At 41.3% G+C, this 21,410-nt stretch overlaps 1 protein-coding gene across 4 annotated transcripts in view; it reads left to right on the forward strand.

Moving 5' to 3' along the window:
- Positions 1-6,342: 6,342 nt before the first annotated feature.
- Positions 6,343-21,410, forward strand: part of CLDN10 (claudin 10) — a gene marked incomplete at its 5' end in the record, with an annotated part of 92,253 nt that continues 77,185 nt past the window's right edge. For 2 of the 4 annotated variants that reach the window (XM_081215004.1, XM_081215007.1), the window contains one exon: positions 6,343-6,556. In XM_081215004.1, the coding sequence (XP_081071130.1) occupies positions 6,343-6,556 (214 nt within the window). The remainder of the gene's footprint in view (positions 6,557-21,410) is intronic. The other 2 variants (XM_081215005.1, XM_081215008.1) reach the window with 1 other exon arrangement.

The following is a 21,410-nucleotide window of genomic DNA, read 5'->3' on the forward strand; positions in this document are numbered from 1 at the left end:
GCAGATGAAGGAGCAAGGCAAAAACCCACTAGACCAAACAACTGAAGAGGAAATAGGCAGTCTACCTGAAAAAGAATTTAGAGTAATGATAGTAAAGATGATCCAAAATCTTGGAAATAAAATGGAGAAAATACAAGAAACGTTTAACAAGGACCTAGAAGAACTGAAGAGCAAACAAACAATGATGAACAACACAATAAATGAAATTAAAAATTCTCTAGAAGGAATCAGTAGCAGAATAAATGAGGCAGAAGAACGGATAAGTGACCTGGAAAATAAAATAGTGGAAATAACTACCCCAGAGCAGAATAAAGAAAAAAGAACAAAAAGAATTGAGGACAGTTGCAGAGACCTCTGGGACAACATTAAACACACCAAACTTTCGAATTATAGGGGTCCCAGAAGCAGAAGAGAAAAAGAAAGGGACTGAGAAAATATTTGAAGAGATTATATAGTTGAAAACTTCCTTAATATGGGAAAGGAAATAGTTAATCAAGTCCAGGAAGTGCAGAGAGTCCCATACAGGATAAATCCAAGGAGAAACATGACAAGACACATATTAATCAAACTATCAAAAATTAAATACAGAGAAAAAATATCAAAAGCGGCAAGGGAAAAGCAACAAATAATATACAAGGGAATCCCCATAAGGTTAACAATTGATCTTTCAGGAGAAACTCTGAAAGCCAGAAGGGAGTGGCAGGACATATTTAAAGCGATGAAAGGGGAAAACCTACAACCAAGATTACTCTACCCAGCAACTATCTCATTCAGATTCGACAGAGAAATTAAAACCTTTGCAGACAAGCAAAAGCTAAGAGAATTCAGCACCACCAAACCAGCTTTACAACAAATGCTAAAGGAATTTCTCTAGGCAGGAAACACAAGAGAAGGAAAAGACCTACAATAACAGACCCAAAACAATTAAGAAAATGGTAATAGGAACATACATATCAATAATTACCTTAAATGTAAATGGATTAAATGCTCCAACCAAAAGACATAAACTGGCTGAATGGATACAAACACAAGACCCATATATATGCTGTCTACAAGAGACCCACTTCAGACCCAGGGACACATACAGACTGAAAGTGAGGGGATGGAAAAAGATATTCCATGCAAATGGAAATTAAGAGAAAGCTGAAGTAACAATTCTCATATCAGACAAAATAGACTTTAAAATAAAGACTATTACAAGAGACAAAGAAGGAGACTACATAATGATCAAGGGATCAATCCAAGAAGAAGATATAACAACTGTAAATATTTATGCACCCAACATAGGAGCACCACAATACATAAGGCAAATGCTAACAGCCATAAAAGGGGAAATCAACATTAACACAATCATAGCAGGGGACTTTAATACTCCAGTTTCACCAATGGACAGATCATCCAAAATGAAAATAAATAAGGAAACACAAGCTTTAAATGATGCATTAAACAAGGTGAACTTAATTGATATTTATAGGACATTCCATCCAAAAACAACATAATATACTTTCTTCTCAAGTGCTCATGGAACATTCTCCAGGACAGATCATATCTTGGGTCACAAATCAAGCCTTGATAAATATAAGAAAATTGAAATCGTATCAAGTATCTTTTCTGACCACAACCCTATGAGACTAGATATCAATTACAGGAAAAAATCTGTAAAAAGTACAAACACATGGATGCTAAACAATACACTACTTAATAACCAAGAGATCACTGAAGAAATCAAAGAGGAAACCAAAAATTACCTAGAAATAAATGACAATGAAAACATGATGACCCAAAACCTATGGGATGCAGCAACAGCAGTTCTAAGAGGGAAGATTATAGCAAAACAATCCTACCTCAAGAAACAAGAAACATCTCAAGTAAACAACCTAACCTTACACTTAAAGCAATTAGAGAAAGAAGAACAGAAAAACCCTAAAGTTAGCAGAAGGAAAGCAATCATAAAGATCAGATCAGAAATAACTGAAAAAGAAATGAAGAAAAAAATAGCAAAGATCAATAAAACTGAAAGCTGGTTCTTTGAGAAGATAAACAAAATTGATAAACCATTAGCCAGACTCATCAGCAAAAAAAGGGAGAAGACTCAAATCATTAGAATTAGAAATGAAAAAGGAGAAGGAACAACTGACACTGCAGAAATACAAAGGATGATGAGAGATTACTACAAGCAACTCTATGCCAATAAAATGGACAACCTGGAAGAAATGGACAAAGTTTTACAAAAGCACAACCTTCCAAGACTAAACCAGGAAGAAATAGAAAATATAAACAGGCCAATCACAAGCACTGAAATTGAAACTGTGATTTAAAGTCTTCCAACGAACAAAAGCCCAGGACCAGATGGCTTCACAGGCGAATTCTATCAAACATTTAGAGAAGAGCTAACACCTATCCTTCTCAAACTCTTCAAAAGTATAGCAGAGGGACGAACATTCCCAAACTCATTCTACAAGGCCACCATCACCCTGATACCAAAACCAGACAAAGATGTCACAAAGAAAGAAAACTACAGGCCAATATCACTGATGAACATAGATGCAAGAATCCTCAACAAAATACTAGCAAACAGAGCCAACAGCACATTGAAAGGATCATACACCATGATCAAGTGGGGTTTATCCCAGGAATGCAAAGATTCTTCAATATGCACAAATCAGTCAATGTGATATACCATATTAACAAACTGAAGGAGAAAAACCATATGATCATCTCAATAGATTCAGAAAAAGCTTTTGAGAAAATTCAACACCCAAAAACTCTCCAGAAAGTAGGCATAGGGGGAACTTACCTCAACATAATAAAGGCCATATATGACAAACCCACAGCCAACATTGTCCTCAATGGTGAAAAACTGAAACCATTTCCTCTAAGATCAGGAACAAGACAAGGTTGCCCACTCTCACCACTCTTATTCAACATAGTTTTGGAAGTTTTAGCCACAGTAATCAGAGAATAAAAAGAAATAAAAGGAATCCAAATTGGAAAAGGAGTAAAGCTGTCACTGTTTGTAGATGACATGATACTGTACATAGAGAATCCCAAAGAGGCTACCAGAAAACTACTACAGCTAATCAATGAATTTGGTAAAGTAGCAGGATACAAAATTAATGCTCAGAAATCTCTTGCATTCCTACACACTAATGATGAAAAATCTTAAAGAGAAATTAAGGAAACACTCCCACTGACCACTGCAACAAAAAGAATAAAATACCTAGGAATAAACCTACCTAAGGAGACAAAAGACCTGTATGCAGAAAACTATAAGACACTGATGAAAGAAATTAAAGATGATACAAACAAATGGAGAGATATACTATGTTCTTGGATTGGAAGAATCAATGCTGTGAAAATGACTATACTACCCAAAGCAATCTACAGATTCAATACTTATCAAACTACCAATGGCATTTTTCACAGAATTAGAACAAAAATTATCACAATTTGTATGGAAACACAAAAGCCAAAGCAATCCTGAGAAAGAAAAACAGAGCTGGAGGAATCAGGCTCCCAGACTTCAGACTATACTACAAAGCTACAGTAATCAAGACAGTATGGTACTGGCACAAAAACAGAAATATAGGTCAATGGAACAGGATAGAGAGCCCAGAGATAAACCCATGCACATATGGTCACCTTATTTTTGATAAAGGAAGCAAGAATATACCATGGAGAAAAGACAGCCTCTTCAATAAGTGGTGCTGGGAATATTGGACAGCTACATGTACAAGAATGAAATTAGAACACACCTTAACACCATACATAAAAATAAACTCAAAATGGATTAAACACCTAAATGCAAGGCCAGACACTGTAAAACTCTTAGAGGAAAACATAGCCAGAACACTCTTTGACATAAATCACAGCAAGATCCTTTTTGACCCACCTCCTAGAGAAATGGAAATAAAAACAAAAATAAACAAATGGGACCTAATGAAACTTAAAAGCTTTTGCACAACAAAGGAAACCATAAACAAGATGAAAAGACAACCCTCATAATGGGAGAAAATATTTGCAAACAAAGCAACTGAGAGAGGATTAAACTCCAAAATTTATAAGCAGTATGCAGCTCAATATCAAAAAAACAAACAACCTAATCAAAAAATGGGCAGAAGACCTAAATAGACATTTCTCCAAAGAAGATATACAGATTGCCAACAAACACATGAAAGGATGCTCAACATCATTAATTATTAGAGAAATGCAAATCAAAAGTATAATGAGGTATCACCTCACACCAGTCAGAATGGCCATCGTCAAAAAATCTACAAACAATAAGTGCTGGAGAGGGTGTGGAGAAAAGGCAACTCTCTTGCACTGTTTGGTGGGAATGTAAATTGATACAGCCACTATGGAGAACAGTATGGAGGTTCCTTAAAAAACTAAAAATAGAACTACCATATGACCCAGCAATCCCACTACTGGGCATGTACCCTGAGCAAACCATAATTCAAAAAGAGTCATGTACCACAATGTTCATTGCAGCTCTATTTACACTAGCCAGGACATAGAAGCAACCTAAGTGTCCATCAACAGATGAATGGATAAAGAAGATGTGGCACATATATACAATGGAATATTACTCAGCCATAAAAAGAAACGAAATTGAGTTATTTGTAGTGAGATGGACGGACCTAGAGCCTGTAATACAGAGTGAAGTAAGTCAGAAAGAGAAAAACAAATACTGTATGTTAACACATATATATGGAATCTAAAAAAAAAAAAAGAGAGAGAGAGAGAAAGAAAATGGTTCTGAAGAACCTAGGGGCAGGACAGGAATAAAGACGCAGACGTAGAGAATGGACTTGAGGACACGGGGAGGGGGAAGGGTAAGCTGGGATGAAGTGAGAGAGTGGCATAGACATATATACACTACCAAATGTAAAATCAATAGCTAGTGGAGAGAAGCCACATAGCACAGGGAGATCAGCTCAGTGCTTTGTGACCACTTAGAAGGGTGGGATAGGGAGGGTGGGAGGGAGACGCAAGAGGGAGGAGATATGGGGATATATGTATATGTATGGCTGATTCACTTTGTTATAAAGCAGAAACTAACACACCATTGTAGAGCAATTTTACTCCAATAAAGATGTTAAAAATAAGTAAATAAAATAAAAAATTTAAAAAATAAAAATATAATAAAATATGGCCTTTGAATTATGACTAAAGAACAAGAAATTAGAAAAAAGAAACAGGCAGATTTGAAAAAGGATAAAATGGAACTTCCAGAACTATTTTAAAAAGGAGAGTAATAGAAACTAGAAACTCTGGATGGGTTAACAGCAGATTATATATAGTTGAAGAAAAATTATAAAAATTAGAACATATGTCTGAAAAAATTCCCAGAATTCATCATGGAGCAATAAAGTAAATAATGTTAAAGAGATTTTGAGACATAGGACCAACTAAAGAAATAGAGCTTGTCAGAGTCACAGAAGAAGATAAAGAAAGGATAGGGACAGAGGTGATATCTGGAGAAGGAAGGGACTAATGGTTCTACAGAATTGATCAAAGCAATGAATCATCAGTTTCAACAAGTTCAATAAATCCCAAATAAGATTTTTTTAAATCCACACTTAGAAAATTAGTGAAACTGCCAAAACCAAAGACAAAGACAATCTTAAAACCGGCCAAAGAGAAAATGCAGATTAACCTACAAAGAAATGCCAAATCAGACTCTCGATTTCTCAAAAACAACAATGGAAGCCAAATAAAAATAGAATTATATCTTCAAAGTACTGAGTCGAAATGAATGTGTAACCCAGCAAAATTCATTTAATGAAATGCTATATTCTGCTGTAATAATTAATGAACCATAGCTACATTGTTGAACATAGATGAATTTCACAAACATAATGTGTGAAAAAATTGGTTACAGAAGAAAGCTGCACTATGATTCCATTTATATAAGATTCAGAAGCACGCAAGACTAAAGCAATGGGTCAAATAAGCCTTAACTGTTACTGTATAATTTGTACTTTGTAATATCTGGTCCCTGCATGGTTCATTAAGCTTCAGGCTAACAGAAAATTAAGCATTAACTATGTGGCAGGAAAACAATCTGCGAACTCAAAACCTTTAGAATCCATCTACAAACTTTTAGTAAATATCCGTGTAGGAAGTTAGAAAGATCGTCTTAGGCTACCTTTAAAATGCCATCGGTAAATCAGACTTTATCCTAAATTCCGGTCCCTCCTCAGGCCACCCGAGCATGAAGTACTGTCACCTACCCGCATTAACTTGCTGCAACACTGGTCCAAGCGGGTTGTGTCCGCTGCATGCCTAGACCACCGCAGCGATCTGTCTGGACAGTGTCCCTGGAGACGCCTGAGCGACATGTCCAGGGCACAGATCTCGGCTCTGGTGTTTGGCGTCGGGGGCTTTGGTGCTCTCGTCGCTGCCACCGCGTCCAATGAGTGGAAAGTGACTACGCGAGCATCCTCGGTGATAACGGCCACTTGGGTTTACCAGGGTCTGTGGATGAACTGCGCAGGTAACGCGTTGGGTTCTTTCCATTGTCGACCGCACTTTACTATCTTCAAAGTAGAAGGTAAATATAATAGCTTTGTTTGGGGTGGAAGTAAAATGTCACTTTTCCCCTCACTGTGCTGAAGGGTCCGTATACAGTTGGCTGTTAACTCTGAGTACGTAATCCAAGTGCCAAGATTTGCCTAGGAGGGACGGGGTGTATGAATGCTGACTGAAAGAATTAAATCATGTCTTTTATATGGCAAATAGCTGCATGGATCTTTTAGAAATACCTAATGCGAATAAGTGACTCCAAAGGAAAGGGCAGGAGTGACTGGCTTGTTTTAAAACAGGTTTTGATTGGCCTTGTGTCATGGAGGACACCATATATATACATATGGTAAACACACGCCGTCAGTAGATCATACGTTGTACAGTTTTGTTTTTTTGGCCTCACCGCGCGGCATGCGGGGATCTTAGTTTCCTGACCAGGGATGGAACCCAAGCCCCCTGCAGTGGAAGCACAGAGTCTTAACTAGTGGACCGGCAGGGAAGTCCTGATCATACGTTATCCTAAGTCCCTGTACTTCCTCAGGCCATTCTAGCATGAAATCCATACACATACGTGTGTATATTCATATGTATATTCACAGTGATAGAAACATATGAGAAGATGGACAGTGTTGAGAGATGTAGGGGTTTTTAAAGGGGTTTCCATATTTTTTAAAAAATCATGTTTAGTGATAATACAGCAGAGCAAGAAAATTTTAAAAAGTAGTTGAGAAATAAAATGCCCATGAACTTTTTGTTAGTAGGTTTTATCAAAAATATGTATGTAGACAAGCTTTCAATGTTAGGCATACTAGAAACTATTAGAAACTGTGTATTTTAAAGAGGGAAAAAAATGTAAGGGCATTTTCAGTATAATCTATAAGAATATCAAATCATTATATTGTACACCTGAAACCAATATAATATTTAAATCAACTATACTTCAAAAAAAGGCATTTTCATACAACAGGATACCTCCAGGGCAACAATTATTTGCTATTTGCTTGTATGTCATTATAAGAATCACTACCTGCCCCTGCTTTCTGCCTATTTGATTATGTTTACAAATCAGCCGCAGGTTGTGGGTTTATTATATTAAAAATTGCCCCTGGTATTTTATAATATATAGACTTTTCACAATAAAATGGCAACACTGTACCTTGGTCCCAATAAAGAAAATGAAATCAAATTTTAACTAGGAAGTTACTAAAGCATAATATTTTATGGGATTTTGGGTCAAGTATTCATGTCATTAGTCCACAGTGCGTGCAAAAGGATGAAGAGAGGATATTTAGCTAAATCCAGGAGAGTCTAATGACAGTCAAGGGAAGTGTTCAAGCTTGGACACCTCAGTTAGGCCTCCAAGTAACATGGACTTTCCTGAGCACCCATTAGAGGAGTCAATGCTAGTCTCTCTTCAGTCCCAGCTTCTAAACTTATTTTAGGATATTTCAAAATTCTCCTTCTACTAAGGAAGGTTTCCCTAGGTGCAGGGAAAATTGTAAAAGGAGAAGAGTATGATGGGGACACGGTTGTCATTCCACAGACCTCTTGGCCCATTCCCACCTTGAGGGAGCAGGTAGAAGTTATGTCATGTGGCTAAGTGTATTTTTTTTGTTCTCTACTGGGTTCATTCTATAAATATATATATATATATATATATATATATATATATATATATATATATATACACATTTATATATATGTATGGTGTTATTACCCTTCATTCTCTATTCCTTAATGAAACCGAGTTATTGTGAAAAATAGGCATTCAACCTTAGCTCCAAAGTGGGCTAATTAATGAACAGTGTTGATAGTGGCCCAAATAACCTTCCACCTTAAAACTTTATCCTCATGGGCTTCCCTGGTGGCGCAGTGGTTGAGAATCTGCCTGCTAATGCAGGGGACACGGGTTCGAGCCCTGGGCTGGGAGGATCCCACATGCCGCGGAGCAACTAGGCCCGTGAGCCACAACAACTGAGCCTGCGCGTCTGGAGCCTGTGCTCCACAACAAGAGAGGCCGCGATAGTAAGAGGCCCGCGCACTGCGATGAAGAGTGGCCCCCGCTTGCCACAACTAGAGAAAGCCCTAGCACAGAAACGAAGACCCAACACAGCAAAAATAAATAAATAAATAAATAAATTAATAAATTAATTTAAAAAAAAAAAAAAAAAACTTTATCCTCTTGATTTTGTTTCTCAGTAGTAAAAATAATGTATTCTATGTCTGCTGTGTACCCTGCACACGAGAGGTAATTTGGAAAACCTTGTCCACTGATAATGCTTCAATTCGAATTTGTAAAATTCATTTAACATAATCTTTCTACTTCCTTCGTCCTGAATCAAAATCTTTATCAAAGATACAGGTTACTACTGAAATCTATATTCAACATCAGGAACACTGATTTATATTTCCAAGAAAATGGACACTCACCAATTTAGATGTCCTCATTCACACGGAGTCATTGCTGACGAGGCCGGTTGCTTTTCCTTTATTCTTATTTGAAAACACAGCAGTGGGGTGTTGGGAAGCTTTCTATGCCAGTAGGCTCTCAATCATCACAATAATTCCAAATTGAGAAAAAAAACTCAGAAGCCAAAGAAGAATGAAAATGGTTATAGTGCATTTTAAAATAATAAATTGATTTAAGCCTACATTCTCAATTTGAGACAAATCTTCTTAGACTTAGGCCACATTAAGCCTCCTCTAAGAAAGAAAAACAGGAAATCTTTTTAAACTGCTAGATTTTTTTTTCCTTGCTGGTTACATAACTTCACTGTCAAAGTCATACTTTCTTGTTGCTAACTAACCCTCTTAGATGACCCAGTATAGCTACAGTTTTTTAGGAACCCATTTACATTAGTAGTGACTACAACCTTAAAAGATTTGTTGTAAGCCAGCATTTCTTTGGACAAGGGGCATTTCCAGTTGTGAAAAACACAGGCCCCCTTCAACTATAGTTCAGTGGAATCAATTTCAGGACAACACCATAGGGACACTTGTAATTCAATCCTCATTGTGGACTGAAAACTTCTTGACTCAATTTCAAAAGCAATTCACTGTCTTTCCATGCAATATCCACTCTAGGCTGTGTCTCTTGTTTCGTTGTGTTTTGTTTTTCTCTCTTCTCGATGTTAGTAGAGAGTTTTAACTGTGAAAGCAAAGCATCTCTCACAGGGAGAGCAGCAGTCACTGCTGACAGGGAAGGCTGGATCCAGAAAGCATTGCTCCAAGGAGAGAGTAAAGGTGAATCATGGTCGCCTGGAGGGCAGGGACCTGGGCTGTGAAGTTCTCCTTGTGCTCCAGGCACACAGTGGGCTCTGGATACATATTTGCAAAATGACTGAATGAACAAAATAATGAGGAGACAGATAGTTTGTGATGAGGGCAAAATTGTATTCCTGGACAAAGGCTGGCATGATTTAGGATGGATACTCAGGCAACAAAAAGGAAGATGACTGGATTGTAACTCAGCAGATGGAGCTTCAAGTTCTGACTTTTTTATTAACTAGTCTTAAGACCTTGACTTTGGTAATGAAACTCTCTGTGCCTCATTCATAACTTTCTTCCTCCTTATATTGAAAGAGCTGGATGCCAGGAGTCCCTTAAAGCCTGTTTCAACTTGAAGTTCACTCAAGAGCTTTACAATCCTTCACCACTTCGCCATAGAAGTTCACTGAAGAATGATGACTGTAATAGGGTCCTCTAACATTATCTCTCCTGAGAATTGTCCTTCTTTTTCTCCACTTATGTATTATCTTGCTGGCTACCTGGATCCTGACAGTATAGAATCTTACCTGCATCTGAGTGCAGATAGGTCTGAATGATCTCAAACGACCATATGACACTTAGTAAAGGTTCAGAGTTTCAGTGGAATAAAGGTAAACACTACTTTGGGAGCTGGTGGTCACAGGATGCTGGCTGCCTGTAGGAGTGTGGACCTCTCTTCACCTGCCTATCCTTCACCTCTCTCCTCATCCCCTTATCAGCCAGGCCATAAGGATGGGGGGAAAGGGATGGCATTTGCTAAAGAAAAGAGGTTCCTGTGGATGTTTATTCTCACATAGGGAACAGGTGGGAATCATCTGATGTCATAACTTTAGATTTCTTCCTAGTTGAAATGTGTGCCTTAATCTATGACTAAATAACAGTAGTAAATTTAAATTTCAAACAACAGTAATAATAAATGAAAACTAATTACAGCCTCAGTGAGGGAAAATTGACTTGAATAATTACGATGTTTCAAAAATATTTTCAGAATCACACATTTGATAGATCTCTGCAGCCTTAGAAGGTATTTACCTTTAATCTCAAGATAGGTGTCCATTTGCTAAAATTCTGATTGCTTTCTGAGACTTAATTTTGTTAAATAAACCTAAGGTTAATTTTAATTCAGATTTATTTTCTTGTTGTGTTCCAAATGCATGTAAAGTTATCTAAAAGCATGTAGAAAACCTCAAGTTCTGTCTTTGGCAGTTCTCACCCCAAAAGAAGTGTAAGAAACATTCAGTGCATTCTTATCCCAACAAAAAAATGGCATAGATTTATGTTTACTGACACAATCAATGACCCAAGGTAGGTGAATTGTATTTTCACAGTAGACTCTGGACAGGAGGAGCCACCAGAAAATTGTCTCTGTGCCAAGAGAATTGGACCCACATGCTGAAACACGCCCACACCTTGTGGTGGTGAGGATGGTGCCAGAGCCAAGGCAGCCCACAAGTGGACTTGGTCCTAAGTCAGTCTGCTGCAAGGTGTTCAGAGGTTTTCAAGACAGCCTGTGTCCATCAATAGCTCCTCTCTTAGAGGCCAGGACCTTATCTTACTTATCCTGGTACCCTCAGCACCCACCATTATGGCTGGCTCCTAGTAGGCTCTCAATAAAATTTGTGGATTGAACAAATGGAAGAAGAAATCATTCACTGATTTAAATCATAGCATTTAATAGATGCATAGGGACTCTCCTCTCATGTCACCAAGCTCTGGCAAAGGGAGAAGCCCTAGGGAAGTGCTTAGTTGAAGAGCCATGAGTTTTTTATGATGAGATTCAAGAAGCACTTTTCAAAGTGCTTCAAGTGCACTTTTCAAGAACGATTTAGAGCCTTGCTTCTTGAAGTGTGGTCCTTAGACCAGCAGCGTCTATATCACTTGGGAGCTTGCTAGACATGCAGACTCTCAGGCCCCACCACAGATCCACAGAATCAGAATCTGCACTTTAACAACATCTCCAGGTGTCCCCCATGCACATAAAAGGGTGAGAAATTCTGCTTAGAGTCTGAATCTTTGAGTCTAGACTTTGAGTATGATGGACTCACCATTTACTAACTAAGGGGTCTTAATCTCCCTGTGCTTCAGTCTTCTTACTTGTTAAATGGAGATGAAACGAGATAACATAGGCGAGACGCACACCATAAAGGGTAGCAATCATTCTTATGAATACAGATTTCAATGCCTGGAGAGCTCACATCTCAATGCCTGGAGAGCTCACATCTCAATGCCTGGAGAGCTCACAGCTCAGTGGTAGGAAGGTGACCGTTACTTCTGCTCCATCTATTTGTTTCCAGCCAGGACTGCAGTAGCTGCTTCCTGGAATCCAAAACCTAATAGAAGGATGACTCTGATCCCTTGTTGCATGTCTTATGTCATATTTATAACAAAGCGAAAGCTATTGTGCTCATTAGACTACAGCTTATGCTTATTCTACAGGTTAGGATTTACTGTACCTTATAAGGCAAGACCACACTGCACCTAGAAGTCAGGTTCTCACCACAGACGTGGGCCTCTTCATTTTGTCCATCACATGTTGCATCTGCTGGAGATGAGGAGAAAAGGCCCATTTCGGGTTCCGTGGTGGGAGATAGAGCTTCACCAGAACTAAGGGGTGTTTGTATGCTGGGCAGTCAAAAACGGACAAAGTTTACTCAAATATTTCTGGCCCTAAGAACTGGGAAAAATTTTGTGACAGACAGTTTAATATATTGACTTGAATCATATTTGCATTTTACAAAGTGCTTTCACATATATTATCATATTTATCCAAAAGATGGTATAATCCCCATTTTACAGACAGTATCTGAGACTCAACAGGAGAACGTATTTATAACTTTGTATGGTCGTCTATAGAACTTTTGGGGAAATGTTCAGCCTTTAGTACTAGCCCAAAACCTGCGTTTAATACCTAGCTCTGCCATTAATTTCTTGCGTGCCCTTGGATAAGTCACTTAAATTTACTTTGTTTCCCTTTCTTATCTATAAGATGATGATGATGTCTAGTTCCATACTTCAAGTTTGTGGGAAGATCAAGGGAAAGAATCCTATTACATGAAATAGACTAGTATATGTTTTTAAATGTACCTGGACTTTGTTTTAATCAGGGATGGTAAGACACACAGACATGAAACACTGTCATGAAGGAAGAAGTTTTTACACTCACAGATCCCTAGAAGTAGGAAGCCTGGTTCCCCACACAGGACCCTGCTGGGAAGCACCAGAGTCGGTCAGAAGGCAGAAGGAGTGAGAGGAAATCACCGGCGAGAGCTTTATTGAGTTGTCTAGTACCCGGCCCTGGGTTGATTAAGGTGGAGGAATATTGGTTTGATGTGCAAAAGCTTGACAAAGGGCATCACTGGGGTGTGTGCTTTGGATTAGCTGATTTGTCTCTGAAAGCTGCACTTGTGTGTTATTTCTAAGAATCTGCTGGCCCCAGGAGGGCAGTCTTCCCCTCCGCTCACCTGCCACAACCGAGGCCCTAGATGCCAGAGCATGGAGAATGCAGAAAATAAGAAAAGGCAGTGAGCGCAGTATGAATACGAGATCCTCTGGTGGTGTTTGCGTAGGGAGGTCAGGAAGGCTACCCCACCTCCCCTTCGTGGCTTCTCATGCTTATCTGATTGTCTGTATTTGTCTTCTCGTGGTGAATATTTTGTGTAGAAAAGGTTCAGGCGTATTTCTCTCCGGGCCCACGGCTCCTCTCTCGCTCATTGCACGTCCGACCACACGTGCGGCAAGCTGGCGCTCCTGTGTCTCCTCTGCTGCATTCCCTTACAGACTAACTCGCATCCTCAAGGGGATGAAGTCAAGGGACACCTGAGCAAAGAGCATACTGGGATTGGTAGTTTTAAAACTTACTGCCGCTGTGCGTTTTTAGTAATTCCAGAGCACTTGAGAAAGCAGTATTGCTCTTAGACGAAGCCAGGATAACTGATCTGAATTTCAGGAGAAAATTAAGAATTTTTTAATTCTTTAATTCTTTCTTAAGAAAATTAAGAATTGATGTACAATTAAGTTTTGGCCAGATTTTTGTACGCATTTTAGGAAAAACTGATGATCAAAAATTGACAATTTGGGGCTTCCCCGGTGGCGCAGTGGTTGAGAGTCTGCCTGCCAATGCAGGGGACACAGGTTCGTGCCCCGGTCCGGGAAGATCCCACATGCTGCGGAGCAGCTGGGCCCGTGAGCCATGGCCGCTGAGCCTGCGCGTCCAGAGCCTGTGCTCTGCAACAGGAGAGGCCACAGCAGTGAGAGGCCCGCGTACCTCAAAAAAAAAAAAATTGACAATTTGGCAAATGGCTATGACACCATATTATGACTATAGAAGGAACCGTGTAAGTAGTTAATTCACTTATTCATTAATGAGCTCCTTTCATCAAAGCATTCATTAGATTCCCGGCACAGAATATAGGTTCTGGGGGCTCAGTGAGGAAAGCACAGGGGCCTATCTCAGTGGATGTGCTGCTTAGAGGGAGATGATCATTTAGCAAACGATTAGCCCAGAGCGATAAGTGCTATCTGGGGTTAAGTTCAGGGCAGAGGCAGACTTCCCGGAAAAGCCAGTGCTTGAACTGTCTTGAAAGATGGATAGAAGTTCACCCAAGAGAAAGAAAGGGAGGGCATTATGGGTCACGGGACTCATCCTGCTCTACAACTTATTAACTGCGTGACACCAGGCAAAATGCTTAACATATGAGCTCCCCCGTCTGTAAAATGGGAGTAATATTATCTACTTCAGAGGGTGGGGGTGAGGATGAAGTGAGTTAATTTACGTAGAGCATTCAGAGCAGGGCCTGGCACATACGAGCAAAGACCTCCAAGCAGGAAGGAGCCGAGTGCCTCAGGGACCAGCGAACACATTGGAAAGACTGCCACGTGGATGTGCGGGAGGAGGTTAAGATGGGGTGCAGGTGCACATAGAGGGGGACTTGCAAAGGGACCTGTAACCTCTATGAGGGGATTTCGACTTTGTCTTAGAGGAGCCGGAAAGCTGTTGAAACATTTTGAGCAGAGAATACCTGATGGGACTTGCATTTCAGAAAGATCCTGCAGTATTTCATGTGAGAACCTGAACCTCATGTGAAGGCAACAGTGGGAACAGACAAGGAAGGTACTCAGAGGTAGAACTGATAAGACCAAGTAACTTGGTGAATCATGATGGATGAAGGGGTCACGGATGCTCCAAGGTTCCGGCCCAGAGACTTGGGGGCAGTGGAAGGGGAAGCTGGCTGCAGAGCAGGTCCCACCCTAAGTTCCATCCCTTCTCCCAGGACAGTATTTTCCAGTACATACCAAGATCTCAAGCAGTCAGATTCTCAACTTAATGTTTGGCTTTAAAAATCAATTGGATAGTTTGACTGAGTTTAATTTTTTTTAAACTGTGCTTTTTAGATGTTTAATAAAAAACACCAGGAAAATGTAGCAGCCATAAAGATTAATGCAATCTGAAGTGCCATTAATAGCATAAGAACATCCAAATTAGGAGGGTAATACCTCCCTGCTCCCCATATTCGGTAGTCAAATTCCATAAGGCTAGTTTGGGCACCATATTTTAAGGAACATGAATACAAACCACATTCATTGATGTGAGAGGAGGGTAACTAGGAAGATGGGAGGTCTTGAAATAAATTCACATGGGCAATTGTTTCACCTGGAGAAAAGAAAAAGGTTATGGTGGGTAAGGGTGTGAGAGGGATGGAGGAATGGGAAGAAGATGAGTAGGACCACTGGGTAGACGTTACGAGGGAATCAGATTTAGGGGCTCTCTGAAGAAGAAATTTCTATCAGAGTTGCCCAACAATGGAACAGGCTGTCCCACAAAGAACTGACTAGAAGTATCTAGAGGAGGTTGATGATCCTCTGCTGAAAAGGTGGTAGAAATAATTCCTGCATTGGCCGGGAAGACAGACTAGGTAACCTCTAAAGTCATATCCAGTTTGAGATCTGAGATTCTGTGAATATATAAAAAGAAAAAGAAATATTTAAACATCAATATTCCTGATTTGCATATTGACTTAAATATTTTTGGACAACTCATGGGCTCCATGCTGGTTGCTTGGGAACAAGGCAATAAAAAGACCTGTCTCCGCCCGGGAGATGTTCACAGGCTAGAAGTTAAAGTAGTAAAAGTCATAATACACATGTTATATTAATGTTATTATATTTATTTGTTTGTTTTTTTTTTTTTTTTTGCTGTACGCGGGCCTCTCACTGCTGTGGCCTCTCCCGTTGCGGAGCACAGGCTCCGGACACACAGGCTCCGCGGCCATGGCTCGCGGGCCCAGCCGCTGCGCGGCATGTGGGATCTCCCGGGATAGGGGCACGAACCCGTGTCCCCTGCATCGGCAGGCAGACTCTCAACCACTGCGCCACCAGGGAAGCCCATGTTATTATATTTAAATCAATATATTAATGTATGTTAGAATCAATGTAGTAAATAGGCAATTCTCTATCTTGAACTGATATTTTAAAAGGTCCTAAGCAAACCCAAGGGATGTGCCCCCTAACCCTTGCCAGGGAAGGAATGACTGCTTCTAAATCCAGGCATAGAGCTAAGTGCTGCTGGGCTGGGGACAATACGAGAGGACAAATCCTGCCTTTAACTGGATATCTTTGGATCAATATTTTTCATTTATACAAACCAAATATAGTCCATGTATCATAAGCAGACCAGTCACCCTACTGGGAGACAGATTTTCTCCAGAACACAAAATGTGACGTTTGGCAAGGTGGGCAGGGGAAACAGAGGCTATTTTCTTCCTGACTTCAGCAGATGCTCTCATTTATGCCCAGCCAGCAAACCTCCAGCCAGTCATGTCTGGGGATTCCAGCCTGCCCTGTAGGACTCCCCACGAAGCTGATTCTCTATTGCAGGGGTCAGGACCCTTCCTTGGCCCTGTGCCCTGGCTCTGTGCTCTTCCTGCTTTGCTCAGCCTCCTAGCTCCTGGAGATCAGCTGATGCCCACTCTCCTGCTGAAACCTGGACCTCAGACTCTCACTTTGTTCTGCCGGCTGAAGTCTGGGCTCCAGGCAGTACATCTGTCTTATGGCTGTCCTACCCGCTGATTCCACCCTGCTTGGCCATTCAGTCCTGACCCAATGCCTGCTCTCAACTCTGAGCTCCAGACCTGGCTGGTCTGCCCTCTGGCTCACCCACATCCTCTGCTCTGAATTCTGCTTCCTCACCAGAACATGCTCTTCTCCCACCCTGTGCCTTGGGAAGGACTGTTCTGCAAGCTGTGAGAACTGGGGGGGACAGGAGAGGGCGAGGGAAGGAGTGAAACAGGAATCACATCCACAGCCCAATTGATAAAGAGAATGCAGTGGGTGGTGGTCTTGGTAGGTGACGGAGCCACAAAGAGGAGCCCGCAGACGCTATGAGAGAATTATCTGGAATCCATTTATATCATCTGGGAAAATACCCACGTTATCCTACTGACTCCCTCTATCCCAGATTCAAGTCAGTACTGGGAGGGTTTGGAGCCTGAGAGAGCTTAGTGCCCTCCGCAGGGAAATTCCTGTTCCAGCTGCAGCTCCTACGCTGTCCTGTAGTGGGGTCAGCAGGTTCTTAGTGAGCAGTACCCCAGCCTCTGCCTTGCAGGGTTCTTTCTGCTTCTGCTTCCTGCTCCTTCGTTAATCCCTCCTGGGAGTGCTGGGGGTGAGGGTGGGGTGTGCCTTTGACCAAGGTGGTGAGCCATGCAGCTTGTGCTCCAATTACACTAGAATCATAAAACACATTCACACCAGAGTGTTCACACCCCGTGGGCACACGCATGTACACAGACGCAGCTGGTTCTACAGCTAACTACACGTCCATACAAACTCTCACCATGCAGACGCCTCTACACATCACACCCACACAGGCAACTTCACCATGTAGACATCTCCCACGTCTCCCACACCATAGTCATCAGAGTCAAAAGACAGACTTAGAGACCAAGATTATCACAGACAGGAATGTGGACCCACTGAACAGAAACAGTTGAAGATCCCCGCTCCTCACGCCATAGTAGGAAATAATTCACATGGATCGGGGGTCAGCACAGAAAATTTAGCTCCCTGCCTCATCCTCCAATGCCTCTCACAGGCCTATGGAGAGCCTAGAAATAACGTTTCATCACAGTGTCATCTTCATCTACCACGTCCTACTTTAAATCATCTGACCTCCTTCCAGGTCTTCCAGCTTCCTAAGTATTCCCTTGGGTGAAAGTTGGTGTCTGGCACACTGTAAATACTCCATAAAGATCAGTTTCCTTCGTTCTTCCCTCTAGAGCACAGACCTTGAAACCTGACTTTCAACAGTTTCCCTACCTGTAAAATGAGCATGATAATAATATCTCCCTTATGAAAAAGATTAAATAAGCTAATAAATGAGTTTGCTATTATTGTGGTTGTTTTCTCCAACACAAATTCTAGCCTTCAGGACTGTTTTGAATCCTGATTTGGTCATCTTTGTATTCACCAACCTCCCAGTCTAGCATCACCCAAAAGCCTTCAGCAAACTCCCTGTGATCTCTGTGGAATTCCTCCTATAGAGGTAAAGACATCTTCCACCCAGTCGCACACTTGTCCCCAGATCTCCAAATCCAAGAGGATGCTGCACATATTTCTCCTCCTTGCTTTTCCCAAACTGCTGAGCCCACACCTTCTCAGTTGCCAAATCCTGCAGAATCTGCCTGCCCAGCCTCCCATTCTCCCTGCGGGGAGGTCTGCCTTTCCTGTGGCTCAGCCTATGGCTTACCATAGATTGGGATCAAATATCAGGAAGACATTTTCCGCTCTTTGAACTTGCTCTAATCAAGGCTATCCAGCACTGCCAGAACACACTTGCAAAACAGAGCTTCCTCCAGTTTAATTCTAGGCTTTTTTTTTGGGGGGGGGGCTGCGCCGTGTCTTATTTGTGCCACGTGGGATCTTCGATCTTTGTTGCAGCATGTGAGATCTTTAGTTGGGGCATGTGGGATTTTTAGTTGTGGCATGCAAACTCTTAGTTGCAGCATGTGGGATCTAGTTCCCTAACCAGGGATCGAACCCGAGTCCCCTGCATTGGGAGTGCAGAGTCTTAGCCATTGGACCACCAGGGAAGTCCCTGATTCTGGGCTTTATTTAGCCCATTTAGAGAGCACTCCCTCCGCACCAGGCACCACTGGACACAGAATCTCGCCTCCTCCCCAGTGACCCTCTGCATGGGGCGCTGCTGTAACCAGGCCTGTTCTACAGGTGGAGTAACCAGCGCTTGGAGAAGTTTCGTAACTTGCTCAATTTCTTGGTGAAGGTGGTGGCCATGGCAAGATTCATGCCAGACGGTGTGACTCCTGAATCCAAACACCTGATCGAAGGACTCCCCGCGGCTGCTTCCCAGCGAGAGGAATGCATCGCAGCAGTCCTGACTTGTCTTTCTCGTCCCCCTGCTTCCAGCAACCTGGACTTTGTGCTGAACCTCTTCCCTAGTCTGTGCCTCTGCTCACACTGTGTGGGGCAAATGCTTTTCTTCAGCACCCCCATCTCTCTCCTCCTTCCAGCTCCACCTCCAGTGCCATCTCTGATGCAAAGCCTTTTCAACCTTCCAACCAGATAGGACCTTTGTCTCCACTGATTCCCCCCATAGCGCTTTGTACTTTTCTTTCTGTGATTTTGTTTTTCTGGCTTGGATTGTGGTTACTTGTGTACTTGTCCTTTCCCACCTCTAGGTTATAAGCCCTGTGAGGACAGGGATTGAACAATTTCTTCCTATCTCTTTCCCAGAAGGTAAAATCCATAAAGTCCATGCTCTATAAGGTGTATGTTGAATTAGTGAGTTTTCTTATTGAGATGAATGAATGGGAGCAAGGACGGGACCATAGGGCGTGGTTCACCATCCATGGTGCCATCACTGAGCCTGTCTGCATGGTGACCAGGCCCGTGTCTCTCCTTGTCCAGCAGCACAGCACGATAGAAGTTTTGAAGCATCCTAGTAACCTCGTCAAAAGAGAAATTGTCTAATATGATGTTTCTTGCTCTTAGGGAATCATGCTGCTTCCTACTGGGAGCTTCTTGCTTTACTAAGAGCTATAAAACCATCCCCTTAATGATCCATTCTAGAATTTATCTGGAGTTTGCTACCAAGCATACTAATGGCAATTTCTGAAATGTACCCTTTTGAAATTTGGGGCATTTCCTTGACCCCAGCCCTTCTCCCTGGTCACTGCCTTCACTCTAAGATCACATCTGGTCCTTTCATTCAGATGTTAACATTATGAAAAATCTTAGGCACCATTCACAGTGGTCCCTTTGGGCCTTAGAAAATGGCTTGTCTTTTAAAGGGGCAATGGAGAAATCAGAATGTGATAAGAATGGCTCTGATTGTTCGGATTACCCTAACAGACTCACTCGCTGAGGACTTTCTATCCTCTGTGTGGTTCTGGGCTGAGTCCTTCTCTTGGTAATCAATGACTCTGAGATACAGATGTAGCTGTTGGTCTTGTCCGTGAATCATCCAGCCATGCGTGACCACAGCCAGCAGAAAAAAGAGCTCTGCGTCCCCTCATCTGATAGACTCTGAAGAGGGGCTGGGCGGCATGGCCATTTCTGTGAGGGTTTACTTTCTGCATGTTATAAGCAGCTGGGTAAAAAGGGCAGGGTGAGCATAAAGCACCATTCACTGCAAACAGACCAAATTACACGCCATAACCTTCTCAAGATAGCTTGGTACCACTTGGGTTATCTGTGTTACAAAACATGTCTGAGGATAACTGCTTTGGAAATAGTTGTTCTTTCACGGGTCTTTATTTTAGCTCAAATAGTTGAGATGAGGAGTGGAAATCATTTTCCAACAGTAAGTTATTTCGTTCCTGAATATTTTTCCTGTCAGGATTTTCTCTTTGTTCCCTGTTCCCTGAGCACACACACCCGACAACTCAACTGTGCTTCATTAGCTTCTTAAAATATTTGTAATTATCTTTCATTATTAACTTAATTGACAGGCCTTCTCTTCCTAAGAATCCTAAATCTGGATTCTTCCCTTAATCAGCCTGCAATCTTTTTTTTAAACTTTTTTTTAATGTTTTTTTTCTTATCATTTTATTTTATATTGGAATATAGTTGGTTAACAATGTTGTTTTAGTTTCAGGTGTACAGCAAAATGATTCAGTTATACATGTATTATTTTTCAAATTATTTTCCCATTTAGGCTGTCACATAATATTGAGTAGAGTTCCGCGTGTGGCACAGTAGGTCCTTGTTGGCTGTCCATTATAAATACAGCAGTGTGTACATGTCAATTCAAACCTGCAGTCCCTCCCTCCTCCACACCCTTCCCCTTTGTTAACCATAAGTTCGTTCTCTAAGTCTGTGAGTCAGTTTCTAAATAAGTTCATTTGTATTTTTTTTTTTTTAGATTTCACATATAAGCCATACCCTATGATTCTGTCTCTCTCTGTCTGACTTACTTCACTCAGTATGACAATCTCTACGTCCACCCATGTTGCTGCAAATGGCATCACCCTGATACCAAAAGCAGATAAAAATACCACAAAAAAGAGAAAATTACAGGCCAATATCACTGATGAACATAGACACAAAAATCCTCAACAGAATACTAGCAATCTGAATCCAACATTACATTAAAAGGATCATAA

Source organism: Mesoplodon bidens, assembly GCF_964165515.1.
Source record: "Mesoplodon bidens genome assembly, chromosome: 17".
NCBI lineage: Eukaryota > Metazoa > Chordata > Mammalia > Artiodactyla > Ziphiidae > Mesoplodon > Mesoplodon bidens.